This window comes from Heterodontus francisci, chromosome 1 (genome assembly GCF_036365525.1).
Source record: "Heterodontus francisci isolate sHetFra1 chromosome 1, sHetFra1.hap1, whole genome shotgun sequence".
Taxonomy (NCBI): Eukaryota; Metazoa; Chordata; class Chondrichthyes; order Heterodontiformes; family Heterodontidae; genus Heterodontus; species Heterodontus francisci.
Genome location: NC_090371.1, coordinates 200,905,812 through 200,924,418, shown reverse-complemented (window position 1 = coordinate 200,924,418; position 18,607 = coordinate 200,905,812). Strand labels below are relative to the sequence as shown.

The 18,607-nt window shown below is 42.0% G+C and overlaps 2 protein-coding genes across 3 annotated transcripts in view; one reads left to right on the top strand and one right to left on the bottom strand.

Moving 5' to 3' along the window:
- afap1 (actin filament associated protein 1) overlaps positions 1 to 10,973 on the top strand; it is a 331,909-nt gene extending 320,936 nt beyond the window's left edge. The window contains exon 17 of the mRNA XM_068040149.1: positions 1,610 to 10,973. Within this exon, the coding sequence (XP_067896250.1) occupies positions 1,610 to 1,636 (27 nt within the window). The 3' untranslated portion in view covers positions 1,637 to 10,973. The remainder of the gene's footprint in view (positions 1 to 1,609) is intronic.
- Positions 10,974 to 13,225: 2,252 nt separating this feature from the next.
- sorcs2 (sortilin-related VPS10 domain containing receptor 2) overlaps positions 13,226 to 18,607 on the bottom strand; it is an 810,245-nt gene continuing 804,863 nt past the window's right edge. For both annotated transcript variants that reach the window (XM_068040075.1, XM_068040081.1), the window contains exon 27: positions 13,226 to 18,378. In XM_068040075.1, coding sequence (XP_067896176.1) covers positions 18,314 to 18,378 — 65 coding nt within the window. In that variant the 3' untranslated portion in view covers positions 13,226 to 18,313. The remainder of the gene's footprint in view (positions 18,379 to 18,607) is intronic.

Here is an 18,607-nt window from a genome sequence, read left to right as displayed (position 1 = left end):
ATCAGCGGGTCCCTGCATTGTCAGGAGTCACTTTGTGAATATAATTTACAGAGAGTGAAATAAATGATTGGGACATCCACGTGGGATCAAGCTGGAAGCTGAAGTATCATTAAAAATTTTGTTAAAAATGTTAAAAATATGTGGATTTTAAAAAATCATAATGGAGAAATTTGACATTCCACAAATATAAAATTAGTTTTCCAGGGCCAATGTGGGTTTCACAGCAGTAATTATTAACTGCTAAAAACCCAGTTACACCTCCTTGAACAAGATGTAACTTATTCTAGGTTTTTTTACAGCAAGACTAATAGTGTAAAAGGGCAAGTTCTCATCAGTTCAATGATCTTAATCGATTACAGACTGTGGGGAACTCAACAGTACACCCTATGGAGAAGCATAGAATCATGGACAGCAACTTCTGGATTTCTGTGTTTTACCGTGCATGGAATTGTTGGCAGTTTCAGAGGAGTAATGACGGCGAATGCCCTGTTATTTGTCTTTGACTCATTCATTAGCCTCTGCATCTACCAATTTCTTAATCCAAACCAAGGGTGCAATTTAATGTGCCCCACGAGAGCAGGTTGTGAGGCAGTGATGGGGCCACAGAATCAGGAGGGGAGGCAGGGGTGCAGTGCCACACCCCCCCCCAACCACCCCTGCCACACCAGGGCCGGCCTGACTGGCCCTGGTGAGCCTGACCCACTCACCTGTGCTCCAGGGCAGCGTCCATGATGGTGCTCTGGGTTGGGTGCAGTCCCAACAATGGCCAGCACTCCTCGTAGCGCTGCTGCGACTGAAGACCTGCCAGCCTACCAATTGGCCGGCAGCTCTTGGAGTCAGGCTGTCTGCCCTTAAAGGGACGGGAGCACTGACGTCAGGGCAGTTAATTCGATGATGGGCAAAGAATCGGGTCAAGACTCCCAGAAATGGCTGAGGCAGGGTTTCTCCCAGCTTTCCAGCCTGCTGTCGGAGGCACCACTGCCCGCATTAAATTTAGGTCCAAGAGTGAGATGTGTGGGCCATTGGGATCTTCTTTGCCCCCATAAATGTTTGTTATCCAGTAGATGGTGTACATCTTCAGGTGTAGATAAGTTGTCTCAGGGTTCTTCAGTAAGACCGAGCATTGCACTACTGCCGGTGTTGGTCATAGAAACATGGAGATGACAAGAAAAAAAAAATCAAGGTCCATCCAATTTTCATTCTTCCAGCCTAGTCCCATGATACACGAATAGACTTAAAGCAATTAGTCTCTTTCAATTATCCTACAGCAAGTTCAGTCATGGCGCGAGTAAACCTACTGTGTTGGAGAGCTTTGGGAACCATACATCCAAAACCACCTGTTTCTTTCAAGCATGCTACACTTATTCTGTCATGTCTCAAATTAATCATGTACTGTATTTCACAATGTTAGCTTGTCTTTGGACTGGAAAAATCCAAACCGTCACGTGAGTGAGTTCGGACATTGATCGTGGCCAGTGTTCATGATTGTGAGCTCAATGACCAAGTAGCTTTCACATGGTATTATTCAGGAGATTTTGAAAAATTACAGGAATCTATACAATTAGAAATCATCTAATGGTTGTTCTCACTTTTTCATTTTGTTTTACAGGAATGGGAGCTGAAGACTGGAACATAAAAACACAAAAAGGGAAGCGTTCCCCTTTTTATATTTATTTCCTTAAACATTATGTACTAGACCGGAAGCATTGCTACTGAGTACTTCAATTCAAAAAAAAACTACACGGCCTGCATGGTCCTCAAATAACCTGCAGAAAGCTAGCAGCTGTTCCATATTGAAGTGTAGCTTTATGATCCTGGATCAATACTGAAGGTTTTTTAATTGTATTCCCCCCCACCCCCACCCCGCCATCCATAGTCAATTGGCTAAATGTGTTACTTATAGCCTGGACACTATAAACTGGACACATCTTCAAGAATATCATGCCTGTTTTAGTGGATATATGCCACAATTTACAAATATCCAGTCCAGCCAAAAAATGACAATTTAAGCACCTCTAATACAAAGAGAAAAATATATATTTATTACAACAGAGGCATTTTAGATTGCCCTTTTAAGTTATGATTATATTATAAGGACAGTGAGTGTTTTGTGTATGGTGCTCCCTCAAAGAAAAAAGATTTACATAGTAAATCAACGTAAATCATAGTAGCCTCAGCAACTTCTGCTGTATCCATCCAATTTTGACAATTGCCATCTGTTTTTATCATTACTCACCCTATTTAAACAAGGCACTCGTGTTTTCCAGGAGCAATGTATGATTTTCTACAACACAATGGGCCTGATTTTAACTTAGGTCAAGACCCATTCACTTCGAAATAAAATTGGACCCAGTCATTGTATTGGTTCATTAAAGGTAAAATCACTGCTTGTATTTTCCCATGCAAGATTGATATTGGTTCTTAAAAAATGTTCATTCAGTCATAGATTCAAGACATACTTGTCATTTACTGTAACTTGTGTCATTCCACAGATTCTCTAAAACAGTAACATAGTTTTACCTACAATAAAGAGGGTTTTGATACACAGGCAACCTTTGATATACAGACAAGTGATATTGGTAAAGAATTTCAGTTTTGATGTAAGATAGTTGATGTGCTTTTATACTTCAAGGAAAATGTAATTATGTATAATTTTATTTGAAGTCCATATTTAAAAATTATTTGTCGTGATTCGCATGATTTCAGTGGTGAATAATTAAATATAAAATAATGAAAAAAAAAAGTGAACTACAAATAATAGTTTTTGGATAGGTTTGTGTTTCTGTACAGCATTGATGATTAATCCCGAATCACATGGCACCTACTTGGCTGAACTCTTTTTGTTTCTGAGTCTTTAATCAGCAATTTATCTCAATATTATTCAGCTGTTAACATAATGATATTAAGAACATTCAGCAATTGGGCAGCATCTCTGGAGAGAGAAACAAAGTTAACATTTTGGGTCAGTGACCTGCTGAGTGTTTCCAGCATTTGCCGTATCAGATTTGCAGTATTTTGCTTCTGTTTTAGAACATAATCATATTGTTGCTTCTTATTAGGGCAAGTGATATGTTACTGCTCATATCTAGTCAGAAATGGACATTTTCACTGGCTCCAAGATCTTTTGTACAAAGTTGCAATACTTTGGCAGGAAATAGCACAATTTAGAAATTTGTGGAATTTATTGTGGGGTGCCATATTCCACCAAATCACTTGCCCTGGTTATTATTATATTGATAAAAATACATAATATATATTTATCTCAGCTCTGGATAGTATTACTCGAATCTGGCAGATATAATTGATAGCATGGGAAAGTATTGGAACTGTGTTTGTAAATCTTCCAGAAACCTAGCGTATATTTTGTCAAAAGAAATTCCATCCATTTACCGTGCCTTACATTGCCCATTATTTGTGCCAACTCATAGTCCTCACTTCCAACACATAGTATTTTACCACATAGTATCAGGCCATTTGGCCCAGCAGGTCCATACCAGTGTTCATTATCCACACAAGCCTCCTCCCACCCTACTTCATCTAGGCCGAGCAACATATCCTTCTATTCCCCTCTCCCTCCTGTGCTTATCTAGCTTCCCCTTAAAGACATTTATGATACTCTGCTCAACTACAGGTTTCAGATTTGGTGTGGCATTCCTGAAAACTGGTACACAGTTTCACAGGCTAATTCTATAACAAACTCAATTAAGATTTGATTGTGACCAGCCTGATTGATGGAAGAGGCCAATTGCATAGCACAGGACCAGAAGGTAAAAGTGAACATAAAAGAACATGTTCTTTCAACATGTTTTAGCATCAATCTTTTCCCTGCTAAATTGCTAATTGCCAAATAATATTGCTGAGGATTAGAGTTCTCTCACTGTACAAGCACGATATTCAGTGACATGATTTCCATCACAAAAATATTATGGAGCCTCTGCATGGCGTTAAAGCAACAAAAATTATGCAGAAAATTTCTAGGCTCCTCTTCAATTTCCATTGAATATTCAGATTTCTAAAAGATTCTTGATCTTAAAGAAATGCAACACAAATTTCAGTTATGATCTTTAGTTGAGGACTATAAATGTGCTGTAGAAATGTATTTGGTAATGTCGTGTTTATCTAACAATAGTGGGCTGAAATTTATACGCCTCTTGCCGAAATCGGCGGCAGGCGAAAACAACGGCAGCCTGCTCATGCGGGCCGCAGGTCGTGGAGCCGCCGCAATCTTCCTTGCGGCGCCTCATTTAAGTAGCCGGGGCAGACCACACCCCCAGATGACATGGAGGGGGTGGGCTGTCCGTCCCTGGCGATGGCATCAGCTGCCTTTGCGCAGGCGCTAGCATTATTTTTAAAGGGCTTCAAGCCCTACGATTCCATTTAAATATTTAAAGAGACATTTATTTTAAAAAAAACATTCATTCTGTCCCCTCCCATCCCCCCATATCAATTAAATTAATGACTTGCCTTCTCCCCCCAAAAACACTTACCTTGTCCACCTGACCTTCCTTCCGCCCCCCAAAGTACATAAACTTTAAACTCTTACCCTTCCCACAATCCCCTACACCAATGAGATGACTATAATCCCGCTCCCCCACCCCGCTTCCCACACTGAGAAACTTACCTCCTCCCCCTCCCCACGAGTGTTCCGCCTCAGTTCCCTGGACGGGGATCCGAAGGCGCGGGAGTGTCAGCCAGCAGGATGGACGGTGGGAATGTAGGTCTCATTAATTCATTGATTTTAATTTAATTACTTCATATATTTAAATGGCCTTCCCAGAGTCGGGGTGCGCGGTGGCCCACTCCGGGAGGCATTTTTCGGCCACCCCCCCACCCCTCCTCCCCCCTGGCCACGACCTTTGATGTTGGGGGGTCTGTAAAATTCAGCCCAGTGTTATTAACCTCTTTCAGAAAAAATAATTTTTAATATGAATCATTTTACTTTCAGCTGCGAATCTGTTAACAATAAACATTAATCAAAGGCTACGTTTGATGGTAGAAATCAGAGGCACATACCTAGGGCTGATTTTTCACAGGCAGGAAACAGGAGCTGGGTCTGTTTTGGGTCAGAAACCCGCCTCCAGTGGGAAACTGATTAAAGATCATATTTTCACATGGGTGAGCCTTTGATATGGAGACTGGTTTCCTGTCCACTTAGAGATAGTGGGGACAGGAATGCAGGTGGTTCAGATGAACTGTGGGACTCATTTAGACAGCCCATGGCAGCTATCACTGAGGCTGCTGGTTGTCATGAGGGAGTGATCTGCAGTTGGTGCCAAAGCCTTCCACTGCACCAGCGGAAAGCGAAATATCACAGGGGAGCTGGAGGTCTGGCACTTGGGGCAAGGCAGACCCTCACTTCATCAATGCTCATCTGGATCTACTGCTGGTGACTGTGAGGGAGAGGAGGGAGCTCTTTTTCCCAGACTGTGGCAGGAGGAAGCAACCTTATCATGCAGCAGGGTCACCTCTCTGTTCAACGCCATCTCCCTCTGCCTCCTCTTCCTCCTCCCTTATCTCCTGCTCCACCTCCAGTGAGCTGTCTGCTTCCAGGCTTTTACAGTTCACAAAGTCCCCATCTCTCTGGAAGGCTAGGTTTTGCAGAGTGCGGTAGTCCACTACAATGACCAAGACCCTTGCAAGAGGGCATTAGAGGGAACCACCCAAGTCCAGGCTCAGGAATGGCATTTTCAGAAGCCTGATGGGCTGCTCAATGGTTGCCCTGCTGAATGGGTGGCGTTGGATGTATCACCTCTGTGCCTCTATCTGGGACTCCCATGGATGGATCAGTCGCCATCTCTTAAAAGGCTTGCCCCTGTCCCCTAGGATCCATCCATGCGTTTTGGAGGTTGGAGTGAAAATCGGAGGCAGCCTAAACTGGCAGAGGATGAAGGAGTCATAGCAGCTGCCAGGAAAGCAAGCGCACACATGCAGGAAGTGCTTGTGGTTGCAGACCAGTTAGATATTGATGGACAGGAAGCCCTTGCTGTTGATGAATCTGAATTGGTGATTGCTGGGTGCCCTGATGGCAATAGAGGCAAAACCCGATACTCTTTGTCCCTGCGAGGCCATGTTTGTTGTTAGATAAATGTGCTCTGGCAAAGAGGGCATCAGTGAGATGCAGTGGTGTGCAGCTATTTTTTGAGATGCCACTAAGGGCCACAGCTGATCCTTGGAAGGAGCCAGAAGCGAAGAAGTTCAAGATCACAGTGACTTGGCAGGGCATGGCGACCAGTGATGTGAGATGTGAAGTCCTTTGGGATGAGGTCACTGATCTCTGTGACCATCTGCCTGAAGAGTCACAGTCTCCTGCAGCACTGGTTCTTGGTCATCTCAGGTAGCTCTGTCTTTGGCAGTCAATCCTGTGTTGAGGGTTTGGCCTCGATTGTCTTCCTGATGCCCAGGGTTCTGCTTTCCTATGAATGGTGTTGCCCCTCATCACCACTGGGCCCAAAATCTGATAGACTGGAGCCTTCCTGCTGGGCAGGTGGCTGTCCAATTGTTCTTTTGTAGTCTTGTCCCCTGCTTTTCTGTCCTGCAATGCCAGGGGTGAGGCCAACCCCCTTTAAAGCCTGGGTGCTGAGTGCCCATTCTCCCTGCCACCTGTGCAGCACCCACTTATCAAGTGCCCAGTCTCCCTTTGCTCCGCTCACTTTCTTATTGGCCGTGGTAGTCCTTGGGGCAGCCATGACTGGATCTCCATGGCATATCTGCCTCTTTAGCTGATCAGAAACTGATAGCTTCTCATACCTGTGCGCCCCTTTCCTATTCCACCTTCTCCCTTCAATAAACTCGAAACAAACATTTTAACCAGTTACATTGGCCTCAGTGGGGACGAATGTGGGATACCTGTCCTGCCCTCCACAACCATCCCACCACCACTCCCTCCCCAACCCTGGTGATTATTGCTGGCAGTGGGATCAGTGCTTTAAAATTGACAAAGGCGCCTGGTGCCAGTATTTGCGGGGCCCTCTGCCTCCATTCCTGACTTCAGGGGAAACATAGAAAATAGGAGCAGGGGTAGGCCATTCGGCCATTCATTATGATCATGGCTGATCATCCAACTCAGTAACCTGTTCCCGCTTTCCCCCATATCCTTTGCTTCCTTTTGTCCCCAAGAGCTATATCGAACTCCTTCTCGAAAACATACAATGTTTTGGCCTCAACTGCTTTCTGTGATAGCGAATTCCACAAGCTCACCACTCTCTTGGGTGAAGCAATTTCTCCTCATTTCAGTCCTGAAAGGTTTAACCCCATATCCTTAGACTATGACCCCTGGTTCTGGACTCCCCCACCATCGGGAACATCCCTGCTGCATCTACCCTGCCAAGTCCTGTTAGAATTTGATAGATTTCTATGAGATTCCCCCTCACTCTTCTGAACTCCGGCAAATATAATCCTAACCAACTGAATCTCTCCTCATACGTCAGTCCCACCATCCCAGGAATCAGTCACCTTCGCTGCACTCCCTCTATAGCAAGAACATCCTTCCTCAGATAAGGAGACTAAAACTGTGCACAATATTCCAGGTGTGGCCTCACCGTGGCCCTGTATAATTGCAGCAAGACATCCCTGCTACTGGGAAAGGGTGCCTGTAAATTCAGCCCCTAGGCTGTGATGCTTGTAATCAAACTAGACCTTGTCTATGAAGGCAATGGACAAGTAAATTTCTATGTTTTGAATGGCTTTCTGTTCCACATTGTCATTGCCACAGGCGAAAATTGAACAAATGTGTCATCACCAGTGCTGTAGTCGCCAGCTGTTTGGGTAAGGCACACCGGAATCGGGAAATATGCTTGCTAAGCTGGAGTTACTTCATTTTCTGTTTTTTTTAAACAATGCTAACATCTGTACTTTTAGAAAGCAAACATGCATTACATAGCATCAAGGAGACAGTAGGGACTTGTCCTTGACTTCTGCTTGATAGAGGTGCAAAAGCGAGTGGAGCATTGACAGGCCTGAACCATTTTTGGTTTGTGACTTCATTCAGATTTCGCCAGCAAGCTGCATTCAGGTGGCTGCTAAATTTGTGAGGACCCTTTTTTGGCGGTCACCTGAAATCCGCACAGGCATTATTTCAATAGTGAAATGAGGTTCTTGCACCCTTTTCAGGACCTATTTGCTAAATTCTTAAGACTAGTTGGCTTTAACAAGCTGTGACTGGCTTTTACGGATCTGCAGTGGCCTAACCAAGGTACGACGGGAGACCACTGTAGAAACCTAAACATACAGGCCATTGTCAGTGAAGCAGCCAGTCCCAATTAGGGCACAGAAAAAAACAGTGAGCTGTCCATGGAGGTGGTGCTGGCTCACAGCAGTTATTCATGGCCATTTCGGTTGAGCCTTGGCTGCATGCTGTCAGTGTTGATCCCCAAAATGGACCATAAATAATATCTACCCCAATAGTTTAAAAATTCTTTCACCCAGTAGATGTTCTTTCCCATCATGCTTGAACCTACATATTTCATTTCTACTTTACTTGCTACATCGTTGCAGTTTCTCTGTCAGTAGTCTGTTCTGCATATACCTTCAGCAAGTACTATTTGTCTTCATGTCTATATGTCCTGTGCTGCTACTTTACAATGATATTTGTACCTCACATTTGTTGTCTTCAATCATGCAGCTTTTTCAGGGCATTCAACCAGTTACTCCAAGTAGTTGACTTTGTGCGTGACACACAGCCTTGTTGTTGCCTTCCTTACATATGTGAGGACCATCCTCCTCTACATATATATATATGCTCATGTTTGTTCACAACAGAGCTCCCACGTTGGTTGGTAGAATTTATTATTTTCAAACTTTACTGAGCCATTTTTTCTTCAAAATGTACACACAATTACTTTAAGTAGCGTGTTAGCTACCTGACAAGCAGAAAGTTTACTGCTGGAGGTGTGTTGTCACAGGCTACTATTTCTTAGTCCTTGCTTATGAAATTACATACATGAAATGCCCAGTGGAAAACTGACTGTGACTTTAACAGAATTTAACAGATTGTAATTTAGAAAGAAAAACGGACAATTCTCTCGTTATTTTTCCCAGCCAAATATATGCAATAAAATGTTATTCTCAATTCTGTAGCTATACCCAGTTATGTGTTTTGCCTTTGTAAATTATTTTAATTTTGATGCGGAGTGATTTTTTGAGTTTTCATATGTAAGCTGTCTTCTGAAGGCTTAAGATGACTGACGAAGCTATACACTTCTGCCTTTTGTGACCTTTGTTCTCATAGAGTTTGAGTATATTTTAAAAGCTCATTTTATGAATTTGCATTTCAGGGCACACAGTAGAGAACATATATAGGGAATTCAGGCAACTTGATGGCCTCTGGAGCTTCATTGCCCAAATTCCTCACATCGTTGTGGGGGCAAAGCTCTGTGTGTCTGGAGTGCAAATTCATAAAATGCACATAAAAATATATGTGGAATGGAAATCGAAAATAGATGAAAGTGTAAGTGAATTACAACAGGTACTTAATTACATGACCAGAGCCTGATGTTACAGATTCTGCGTTACAAACCTTCCTTTTGCTATTGATAAATTGTAGCAAAAGTTCTGATGAGGGTCAGTGAGCTGTACTTTACTGAACTAGTGTAATGAATACAGAGGCTGTGCTTATTAGGTCTTGTAATGTGGGGCAGATACTTTTATTTGAATGGTTGAAAAATCATCAACAGTGCACCCCCATGTTTCTGATATGCACCTTCAGGAGTGAGGGGGAAGGGGCAGTTCCCTGCTAGCAGGGTAAAGTTTTAAAATTACCCGTTAATATTAGCACCTGTAGGACATTCAGTTTCTAGGTGATCACAGCTGCTGGATGACCTGCTACTTCTTGGTGCAGTTCACTTAGGAATTTATGCATCACCACAGATAGAAAATCTTACATTAGTACAGTATGAATATAGACTGACATGCTAAAGCCTGAACTTGCATCATTCAAATGCAGTAGGGCCCAGAGTCCGTTGACTGTTTAGGTGCAATAAAGCCATATTCAGGTCAGGTGAGGACAGAACTTGATTACACTGGGTATCTGTCCATCACAATTTCTGATCCATTTCAAGGCAGATGCAGAAATGACATCATATGATGTCCATCCCATGTTTGCCTGCACCCCCACTCTTTAGCAACAAGTTATCCCTGGTGTCCATTGTTGGTGAGACAGCAAAGACATTTAAAAAGGCTGAGGTTTCCCTCCTGCCAGTGATCAATGCAGCATGAAAATGGGCCGTACAAAAAAGAGCCAATTCACATAAATTTCTTTGACCTGGAATCATGACATTGTAGCCTGGTGTCCACCATCCCCCCCTCCCCTCCCCCACATACACAATTTCCAAGAGGTTGGAGTCCCCATTGGGTCATTAATGTTGTGGTCGCTTGCTTGATGTTTGCAAATGCCCTTGACTCCAGAAAGTGGAATGGGTTCAGGGGTATAACTAATGGATGACACATGTTCTGCTCACCCCAAAAACCTCCCAAGGACATCTGGCCCAGTATTGCTCATTTAAAAAAGACAAATGTAAGTTTGCGCAGATATCGCTCACACTCCTCTCAAATGTTTATCTGTTTAAAGCAGTGCTTACATTTCAAAGGGCAATGCAACTATTATATTTAAGTCAGGGTTTTTGTTTGGCTCAGTGGCACCCTGGAAATACCTCTTATCACATTCGAAAACTTCAATCAGCCCAAGAGGAAGCCATCAAAATTCATGGGGATGCGGTTTTCTGGATTCCATTATCCTTTGTCCAGCTGAGTTTGGCAGTGGCAATCCTCTGCCTTATGTTTACAGGTTTTGCTGGATAGCAATAAGGCGAGCATGGCCAAGTCTTCTGCCCTGCAATGAGACTGCCTGCCAATACTCACTGTCCAGGTGCCTATGTGTAGACTGCCACTTCTTTATCAAAAGACACTCAGGACTTGTATGTCAGTACCATCAATAAAACAGGGTTTTGTGGGCTGGGGGGGGGGGGGGGGGGGTGGTGGGGGGTGCGTGTAGTGGGGAAGATAATTCAAAAAGAGAAAAAAAACTAAAGTTAAACTATATGAGAAAACTGATGCATGAATGAGAGAATGTGTGAATTTAAGCTGAAATATTGCCTACCACCTCTGAGCACAATTCATTTCTCGTAGCCCCAGCCTTGATTTAGCCGATATTTAGTAGTGGAATAGAACTTTATATTTGGCGAATTTCATTTCTTCTTGCTGTGACTAAATATCATGTATCTAAGACCCTTTATTATAGTTTTAAACTATGCTGATGACCCGTGCAAATCAACCAAGAGGTTTCCTAACCACAGCTTTACTGTGATGTAAATAGAGCATCTGTTTTCTCTATAGGACTGTAACCTTACCGGTTATTGTTTTTAACTAAGTTAAGTGACAATAACAGACATCTTGTATAAACCAAGCTTGTAAATTATACCCGATTATTTCTGCACCTTAGTGTTTTATTACTTTTATCTGTAAGCTGTTAAAGTTTTTGTGTATTATTAGTCCAAATCATACCAGTTTTCTAATGTAATAAAAAAAATACATTGCATATTAAAATAAAGTGAATAAAAGAGTTTGGATTTATTTTGTGATAGCTTTTTTTTGATACAAACTGGGAATCCTTAGTTAAAGAATGCTGTTGAATGTGATGTGTACAGCTAAGTTTGTTTCGAGCAGACCCAGACACTTCTTGCAGGTTCCACACTGTAAACCTGATTGACACTGCTAACAATTTTAGGTTAACTCTGGGTAAGATGTCCACTGCTGCTTTTAATTCAAAACAAAATGCCTGAAATTTCCCCTTAATATTAAAACATAAAATGCTCTTCCCCTCTCCCCCACTCCTGCTGACTCTCTCAGTTGCTCCCAAGCCACATGTTGACCAGCAGGCTGACCTCTGCTAATGCTGCTTGGAACCAGAGGTTAGAGGGCACAATGTCCCTCTCTTTGATTATTCCATCCTTGGATGCTCCCTATATTTCACTGGTTGGATGATCCCACAGCAAAGCTGCTAGCACAGCGTTTCTTCTCTGACAAAGACTTGATATTCAAGCTCATAGGCTAAATGATATACAAGACTGCCACTCTCCATACAATACGATACACAAAAAGGTTGACTTCTCAGCTAAGACACTTCTTAAAATCAATGATGTTGGAACTTTGTTTCTGTATCCTTGCTACAGTTTTGTGAAACACAGACTTTTAAAGGCATATATGAACTCAACTGCTCTGCTCACAACTAGAATGCATAATTGGTACACTGCTCTAGAACAGACTTTTGTTTTACAGAATAAGCATTGTTCACTTTAAAACCATGGTCCAATGCACCCATCATATTCTTGAAATGCTAATCATTTTTCTCAAAAAGCTTTGAACTAACAATCATTTTGCAAGTATTGAAATGAGATATATATTAGCCTCTGAATTTTTAAAATCACCAACTGAAAGTTTTAACGGTGCAGGAGATCCTTTTTTTTCAAGAGGGTTCCTACTTCCAGGTTTTATGTCATAGTTTTAACACCTCAGTTCTATATAAACTATACCACTCTACAAATTAAAAAGAATTCAGCAAAATAATTATTTATTTAACAGATTTTCTAGATTTTGCAAATATACAACCAGCTGCAACATATGCTGGGAATATCTTTCCTCTGTTTTCTCCCTTGTTCAGCAGATCAAAAAGAACTATCCTGCCACCACTTACAGTACTGATAAAGTTTCTCTGATGATTTACTGATATTTATAGACACACAACACACACAATACAAAAATAATCTATCAAAAAACGATTTCTTGAGGTGTCAGGGAAACTTTTGCTTTAAAATATAAAAACCTTTTTGAATTAAACCTTGCAAGTAACAATAACGTGGAATGTTTTCACCATTGCATAACCTGAGAGAATTATAGTCTTCAAGAAATTACACTGACAAACATAACTCAAGACTACTGCCTTTTGTTTGATTACCTTCAACCCCAATATCAGAAGTGCTCAAACAACTAAAGCTTAAGTGTTAATCCAAAGTGTACACTTATTTATTGTCAAACATCGCATGTTATTGCATATTTATGGGTCAATTATGTATCCCTCAAAGGAATTTATTAGTTATATGAATCCTCAAATAACCAATATTTTTATAATGCAGTAATAGGTCTTTTGGTTTCTATATTAAATGTTATTAAAAGGAAAACCACAGTTGCACAATACTGTGAAATACAGTAAGGAACCAACGTAGAGTGCAGTTTGGATCCATGTGTTTATTAAACAAAATTTCAAGTGCATTCACGTTCACATAAAGGCATACCTTTGAATGCGATCGAATACACAGCACGTTACTTAGTTTGACAGCTTGTAAAAATTAATTATGCACAGTGCATTAATCAAAATATAAAGATTGAAAAGATCCTGTTAAAATAAGTACCGCATTCAGGCATTTATGTGCACATATCCCCTGTGCACTGAAATTAGACAGACACAAATAATCAAATGATGATCGATTACACTGCTCAATCAGATCGTAGATTTGTGTTAACAATTATAAGTAGCATCTCCAAACAAATAAATATACAGAGTTCATCTTTTTGTTGCAACAAGTAGGCCTAACAGTCTACAAACATTACTATAACTACCAAAAAAAAGTGACCTGGGAAATTATGTACAAAAGCAATGTACAAATAACAGACTCAGTTTACCAATCATACAATTCATGTGGGCATATCTGTGCTGTGTGCAGTATCACTTGTACTGCAGAGTGCATCATATGAACAGGTTTTCTTGACCCACAGGTAACCGAAATGTCTTCAATTAACTGCCGCTCCCTGCACCAGTGAGGCAGAGCTCTCATTTAATGAATACAAAAAGCATTTTTCCTGTTGGAAATCCAATGGTGGCTTGGTCATGTTTATAGAGACTGTCCAGTGTGAATGAGTGAATGTGTTTATCAATAAAAGTGCTTTTAAATTTTTTCAATTGAACACTTGACCATTTGAATTACCTAAAAGCACCCTTTTAACAAGTACCATACAAAGTGCTTTAATTGCCAATTTGAAACTGAAACACTGAATACATTTGGTATCTGGTAAATTACAGTGCGTTTGTGAGCCCAGGTGGTTAAAATAAAATGGACACTGAGCCTTTCAGATACCATCAGAGGCCGCACAATAACTTAGTTGTAAGGGCACTGGTTTCACAACCAGACAATCCCAAGTCAGTGTCAAATAACTACCTAATATCCCACAACCTGAAACTCAGTGCTAGTCGTTACAGAACCTCAGATAATCCATTTAAAGGCATTACTGGATTCCTGGGTGCAGTGGTTTCCTAAACAAAAAGCTTAATTGAGAATGTTTTACATTAGTACACCTTGTAGAATAATCTTTATTGACCTGTACATTTTCATATCTTATTAGATTTGCATGGTTACTGTGATTCCTCCTCAGGCGGGTAATGGCAGTCTGGGCTATACAACTCCTCGACAGCTCTTGATGCAGACTGACTGGCTAATAGAGAGTAAACTTCTGCAGAGGGGATTGTACCCACTTTTTTTTCCCCTCCTTACATACGAAGGTGTGGAAATCACTATCATCAAAAAAGTTCGGAAATTACCAAACTGGAGTCAAGTTCTAAGTACAGCACAGCTTGGCCCTAGAGACACCTCTTGCTCTGCCACATACTTATGCTTTTGAAAAGGAACAAAGTTTTGGTTTTGGAGGAGGAGAGGCTTCAAGGATGTTCAATTCCAGGCCTTTGTAATAAGATTTCAGTTGTGTCTGCTACTGAGCTACCTACATTGAAGATGTTTAAGATCAACATGCACCAATCCCAGAATTTCTGAAAGGGCCTTGTGTGAATGTGTTTTCAAAAGCTGGGCTGCTAGGTGAAGCACCTGATAGAAGTCAGCAATCCAACAAAGCCTTGTCAGCCACACAGAGTCAGTCACATTAATGGTCATTATGAAGTCGTCCATGGTTTGCAACTAGTGACACTCCGAGCTCAAACAGGTAACAAGAAGACAAGAGGATTTGGAGATAAATTGAGGAGAAAAGCACGTTTGCCCATGACTAAGTCAAATATGGCCTTTAAAGCACTTCCCCAAACTGATATAACAAAGCTTTTTGTTCCAAAATGTCCACAAGTATTTTTGTCAGAATAATATCTGATTTACTCTCAGTAGCTACATTAGGAAGACATGTCCCCGATCCATTCATTCTCGGGCACAACCTTATCAACAATGATTTACCAGTTGAAGTGTGTAACTCTGCACGGATGTCATTTCAGTCTCAATTACATAAAATTTTACAGCACAACAAAAAAGGCCATTCAGCCCAAGATGTCTATGCCAGTGTAGATGCTCCACATGAGCCTCCTTGAGATGAAATGAGACTTCATCTCACCCTATCAACCTATCATTGTGGCACCTGACAGTGCTGTGATAAATGGATGATTTGTACAGCAAAGGATGTTGTAACAGCCATTACAAACGGCATCAAATAGAAACAGTATATCAAATGGGGTTTTCACTACAGCAATGCGACCAGACTACCAGTGGCAGCGATTTATTATCAGACTGTACTGATCCCATGTGAGACAGACGGAGAGAGAGGGGCAGATAGAGAGAGAGAGAGAGGGAGGGTGGGATAAGGTTACAGGGACAATTACAACTGAACTCAAACACAGGTGGTTAGGTTAACCATCTTAACAAAAGGGAAGTTAACAGTGACATTGCACTTCTATCACAGATTTAGGGTATTATACCTCATGACCATAATATTAATAGAAATCCAATTTTATTTTTATTCTTTCATGGGATGTGAGCATTGGTGGCAAGTCCAGCATTTATTACCCATCCCTAATTGCCCTTGAGAAGGTGGTGGTGGTGAGCTGCCTTCTTGAACCACTGCAGTCCACATGGAACAGGTACACCCACAGTGCTGTTATGAAGGGAGTTCTAGGCTTTTGACCCAGTGACAATGAAGGAACAGTGTAGTTCCAAGTCAGGATGGTGTGCAGCTCGTAGGGGAACTTGTAGGTGGTGGTGTTCCCATGCATCTGCTGCTCTTGTTCTTCTAGGTGGTAGAGGTCATGGGTTTGGAAGGTGCTGTCGAAGAAGGGTGGATGAGTTGCTGCAGTGCATCTCGTAGATGGTACACACTGCTGCCACTGTGCATCACTGGTGGAAGGAGTGAATGTTTAAGGTGGTGGATGGGGTACTGATCAAGCGGGCTGCTTTGTCCTGGATGGTGTTGAGCTTCTTGAGTGTTGCTGGAGCTGCACTCATCCAGGCAAGTGGAGAGTATTCCATCACACTCCTGACTTCGGCCTTGCAGATGGTGGACACAGTATTTATCTGGCTGGTCCAGTTAAGTTTCTGGTCAATTGGTAACCCCCCCAGGATGGCGATAGTGGGGGAAATCAGTGATGGTAATGCCATTGAACATCAAGGGGAGATGGTTAGATTCTCTCTTGTTGGAGATGGTCATTGCCTGGCACTTATGTGGCATGAATATTACTTGCCACTTATCAGCCCAAGCCTGAATGTTGTCCAGGTTCTGCTGCATAGGACACGGAGTGCTTCAGTATCTGAGGAGTCTTGAATGGTGCTGAACATTGTGCAATTATCAGTGAACATCCCCACTCTGACCTTAAGATGGAGTGAAGGTCATTGATGAAGCAGCTGAAAGTGGTTGGGCCTAGGACACTACCCTAAGTAACTCCTGCAGCAATATCCTGGGGCTGAGATGATTGCCATCCAATAACCACAACCATTTTTCTTTGTGATAGGTATGACACCTACCAGTGAAGAGCTTTCCCCGATTCCCATTGACTTCAATTTTACTGGGGCTCCTTAATGTCACACGTCAAGGGCAGTCACTCTTACCTCACCTCTGGAATTCAGCGCTTTGTCCATTTTTGGACGAAGGCTGTAATGAGGTCCAGAGTCCAGTGGCTCTGACAGAACTCAAACTGAGCATCGGTGAACAGGTTATTGCTGAGTAAGTGCTAAGGGACAAGAGAACATTACAGCCAATTAACTTATAGTCTTTACTGTTTCCAATTGGACTGTCAACTAAAATGGATAATCTAATCGAGTGAATACCTCACCAGCAGCAGTGACAAATTCACAGGCACAAGAGATCAAAAAGTGACATCATACGTTAGGGATGATAAAGGCTAAAAAAAAGGAAATAAACTGGAGAAACACAATGAAAATTCATGTAAAATTACAGGATAGGAATAGGGAGACGGTGGCATAGTGGTAATATTACTGGACTACAGATCCAGAGGCCTGGACAAATGCTCCGCAGACACGAGTTCAAATCCCACCACGGCAGCTGGAGAAATTTAGAATTCAACTAATGAGCAAATCTGGAAAAAAATTGCTAGTCTCATTAATAATGATCATGAAACTACTGGATTGTTGTAAAAACTCATCTGATTCACTAAGATGTGTAGGGGGAGAAAATCTGCTGTCTTTACGCAGTTGGCCTACATGTGGCCCCCAGACCCACACCAATGTGCTTGACTCTTAACTGCCCTCTGAAGTGGCCGATCAAGTCACTCAGTTGTCAGTGGCTCACCACCACCTGCTCAAGGGCAATTAGGAATGAACAATAAATGCTGGCCTTGCCAGCGATGCCCACACCCCAAGAACAAATTTTTTTAAAAAAGGATAGGAATGGGCTGCAACACCATGGGATAAATTTTTGTTTTCCCTGCAATGGAAGGGGCCAGGTAGTGGAGTGAAACACCTATTATAGAACCACTCGATTTCCATCCCATTGAGTAGAAGGTTCTATAGCATGTAGTAAGGATGAAAATTTACTCCTGTATGTTTGAACAAACTATAATGCTTGTCAACCAAAGTGAGGATTAACAACTTATTTATCCTTTTAAAAACACATCAGAAAATCTTTCAGATGGAAAAAATTCACTCATTGGAATGGAAATAATGCAAATGTCCATATGGGAAAGTGGCAAATGATGTGCAATGTACCTTTCTTTTCTCAAACAGGATGCAAAAAGGGAAAGAGAGAGACGTTCACATAACATATTGAAGGCAGCTTGTTCCCCAGCCCAGTAGAGCTCATTCATAGGAAGATGCAGTGCCTGGCATGTCAGAGATAGCTTCAGGGTTCCGTATTGTGATGCCACTCTCTCTGTAAGGGTGCTTCTAACAGGCTGATGCTTGATTGAAGACTTAGTAACGATTGGAGGCAAGATTACCCACAGTCCCATCACCACAATGGAGTTCATCTCACTGCCTCACTTCCTCCCATCCCCAGGAACAACAAAATAAAATGGAGGTGAGTCTTAACACTTTATCCAGAGCAAACATCAGCTACTCAAGTAATTGTGCGTTTCCCGGGAATTTATGCTGAGAACCACAGCAGAGTGACCACCTGTATCAAAGAATAAAAGAAGACAAAAACAAACACTGATTATGATTTGGGCATTTCTGCTTCCTGATGTTTACAGAGGTCCAGAGTCTCCATACTCCAGAATCAATAGGAGACAATAGCTGCAAATTGGTCTTGTACTAAGTGGGCTGCACAAGTGCAAACCTGCACCCGAAGCATGCAGTTCGCTCGCCCACAGGCAGTGGTCTGGAATAATGCTGTGGAGCCAAGA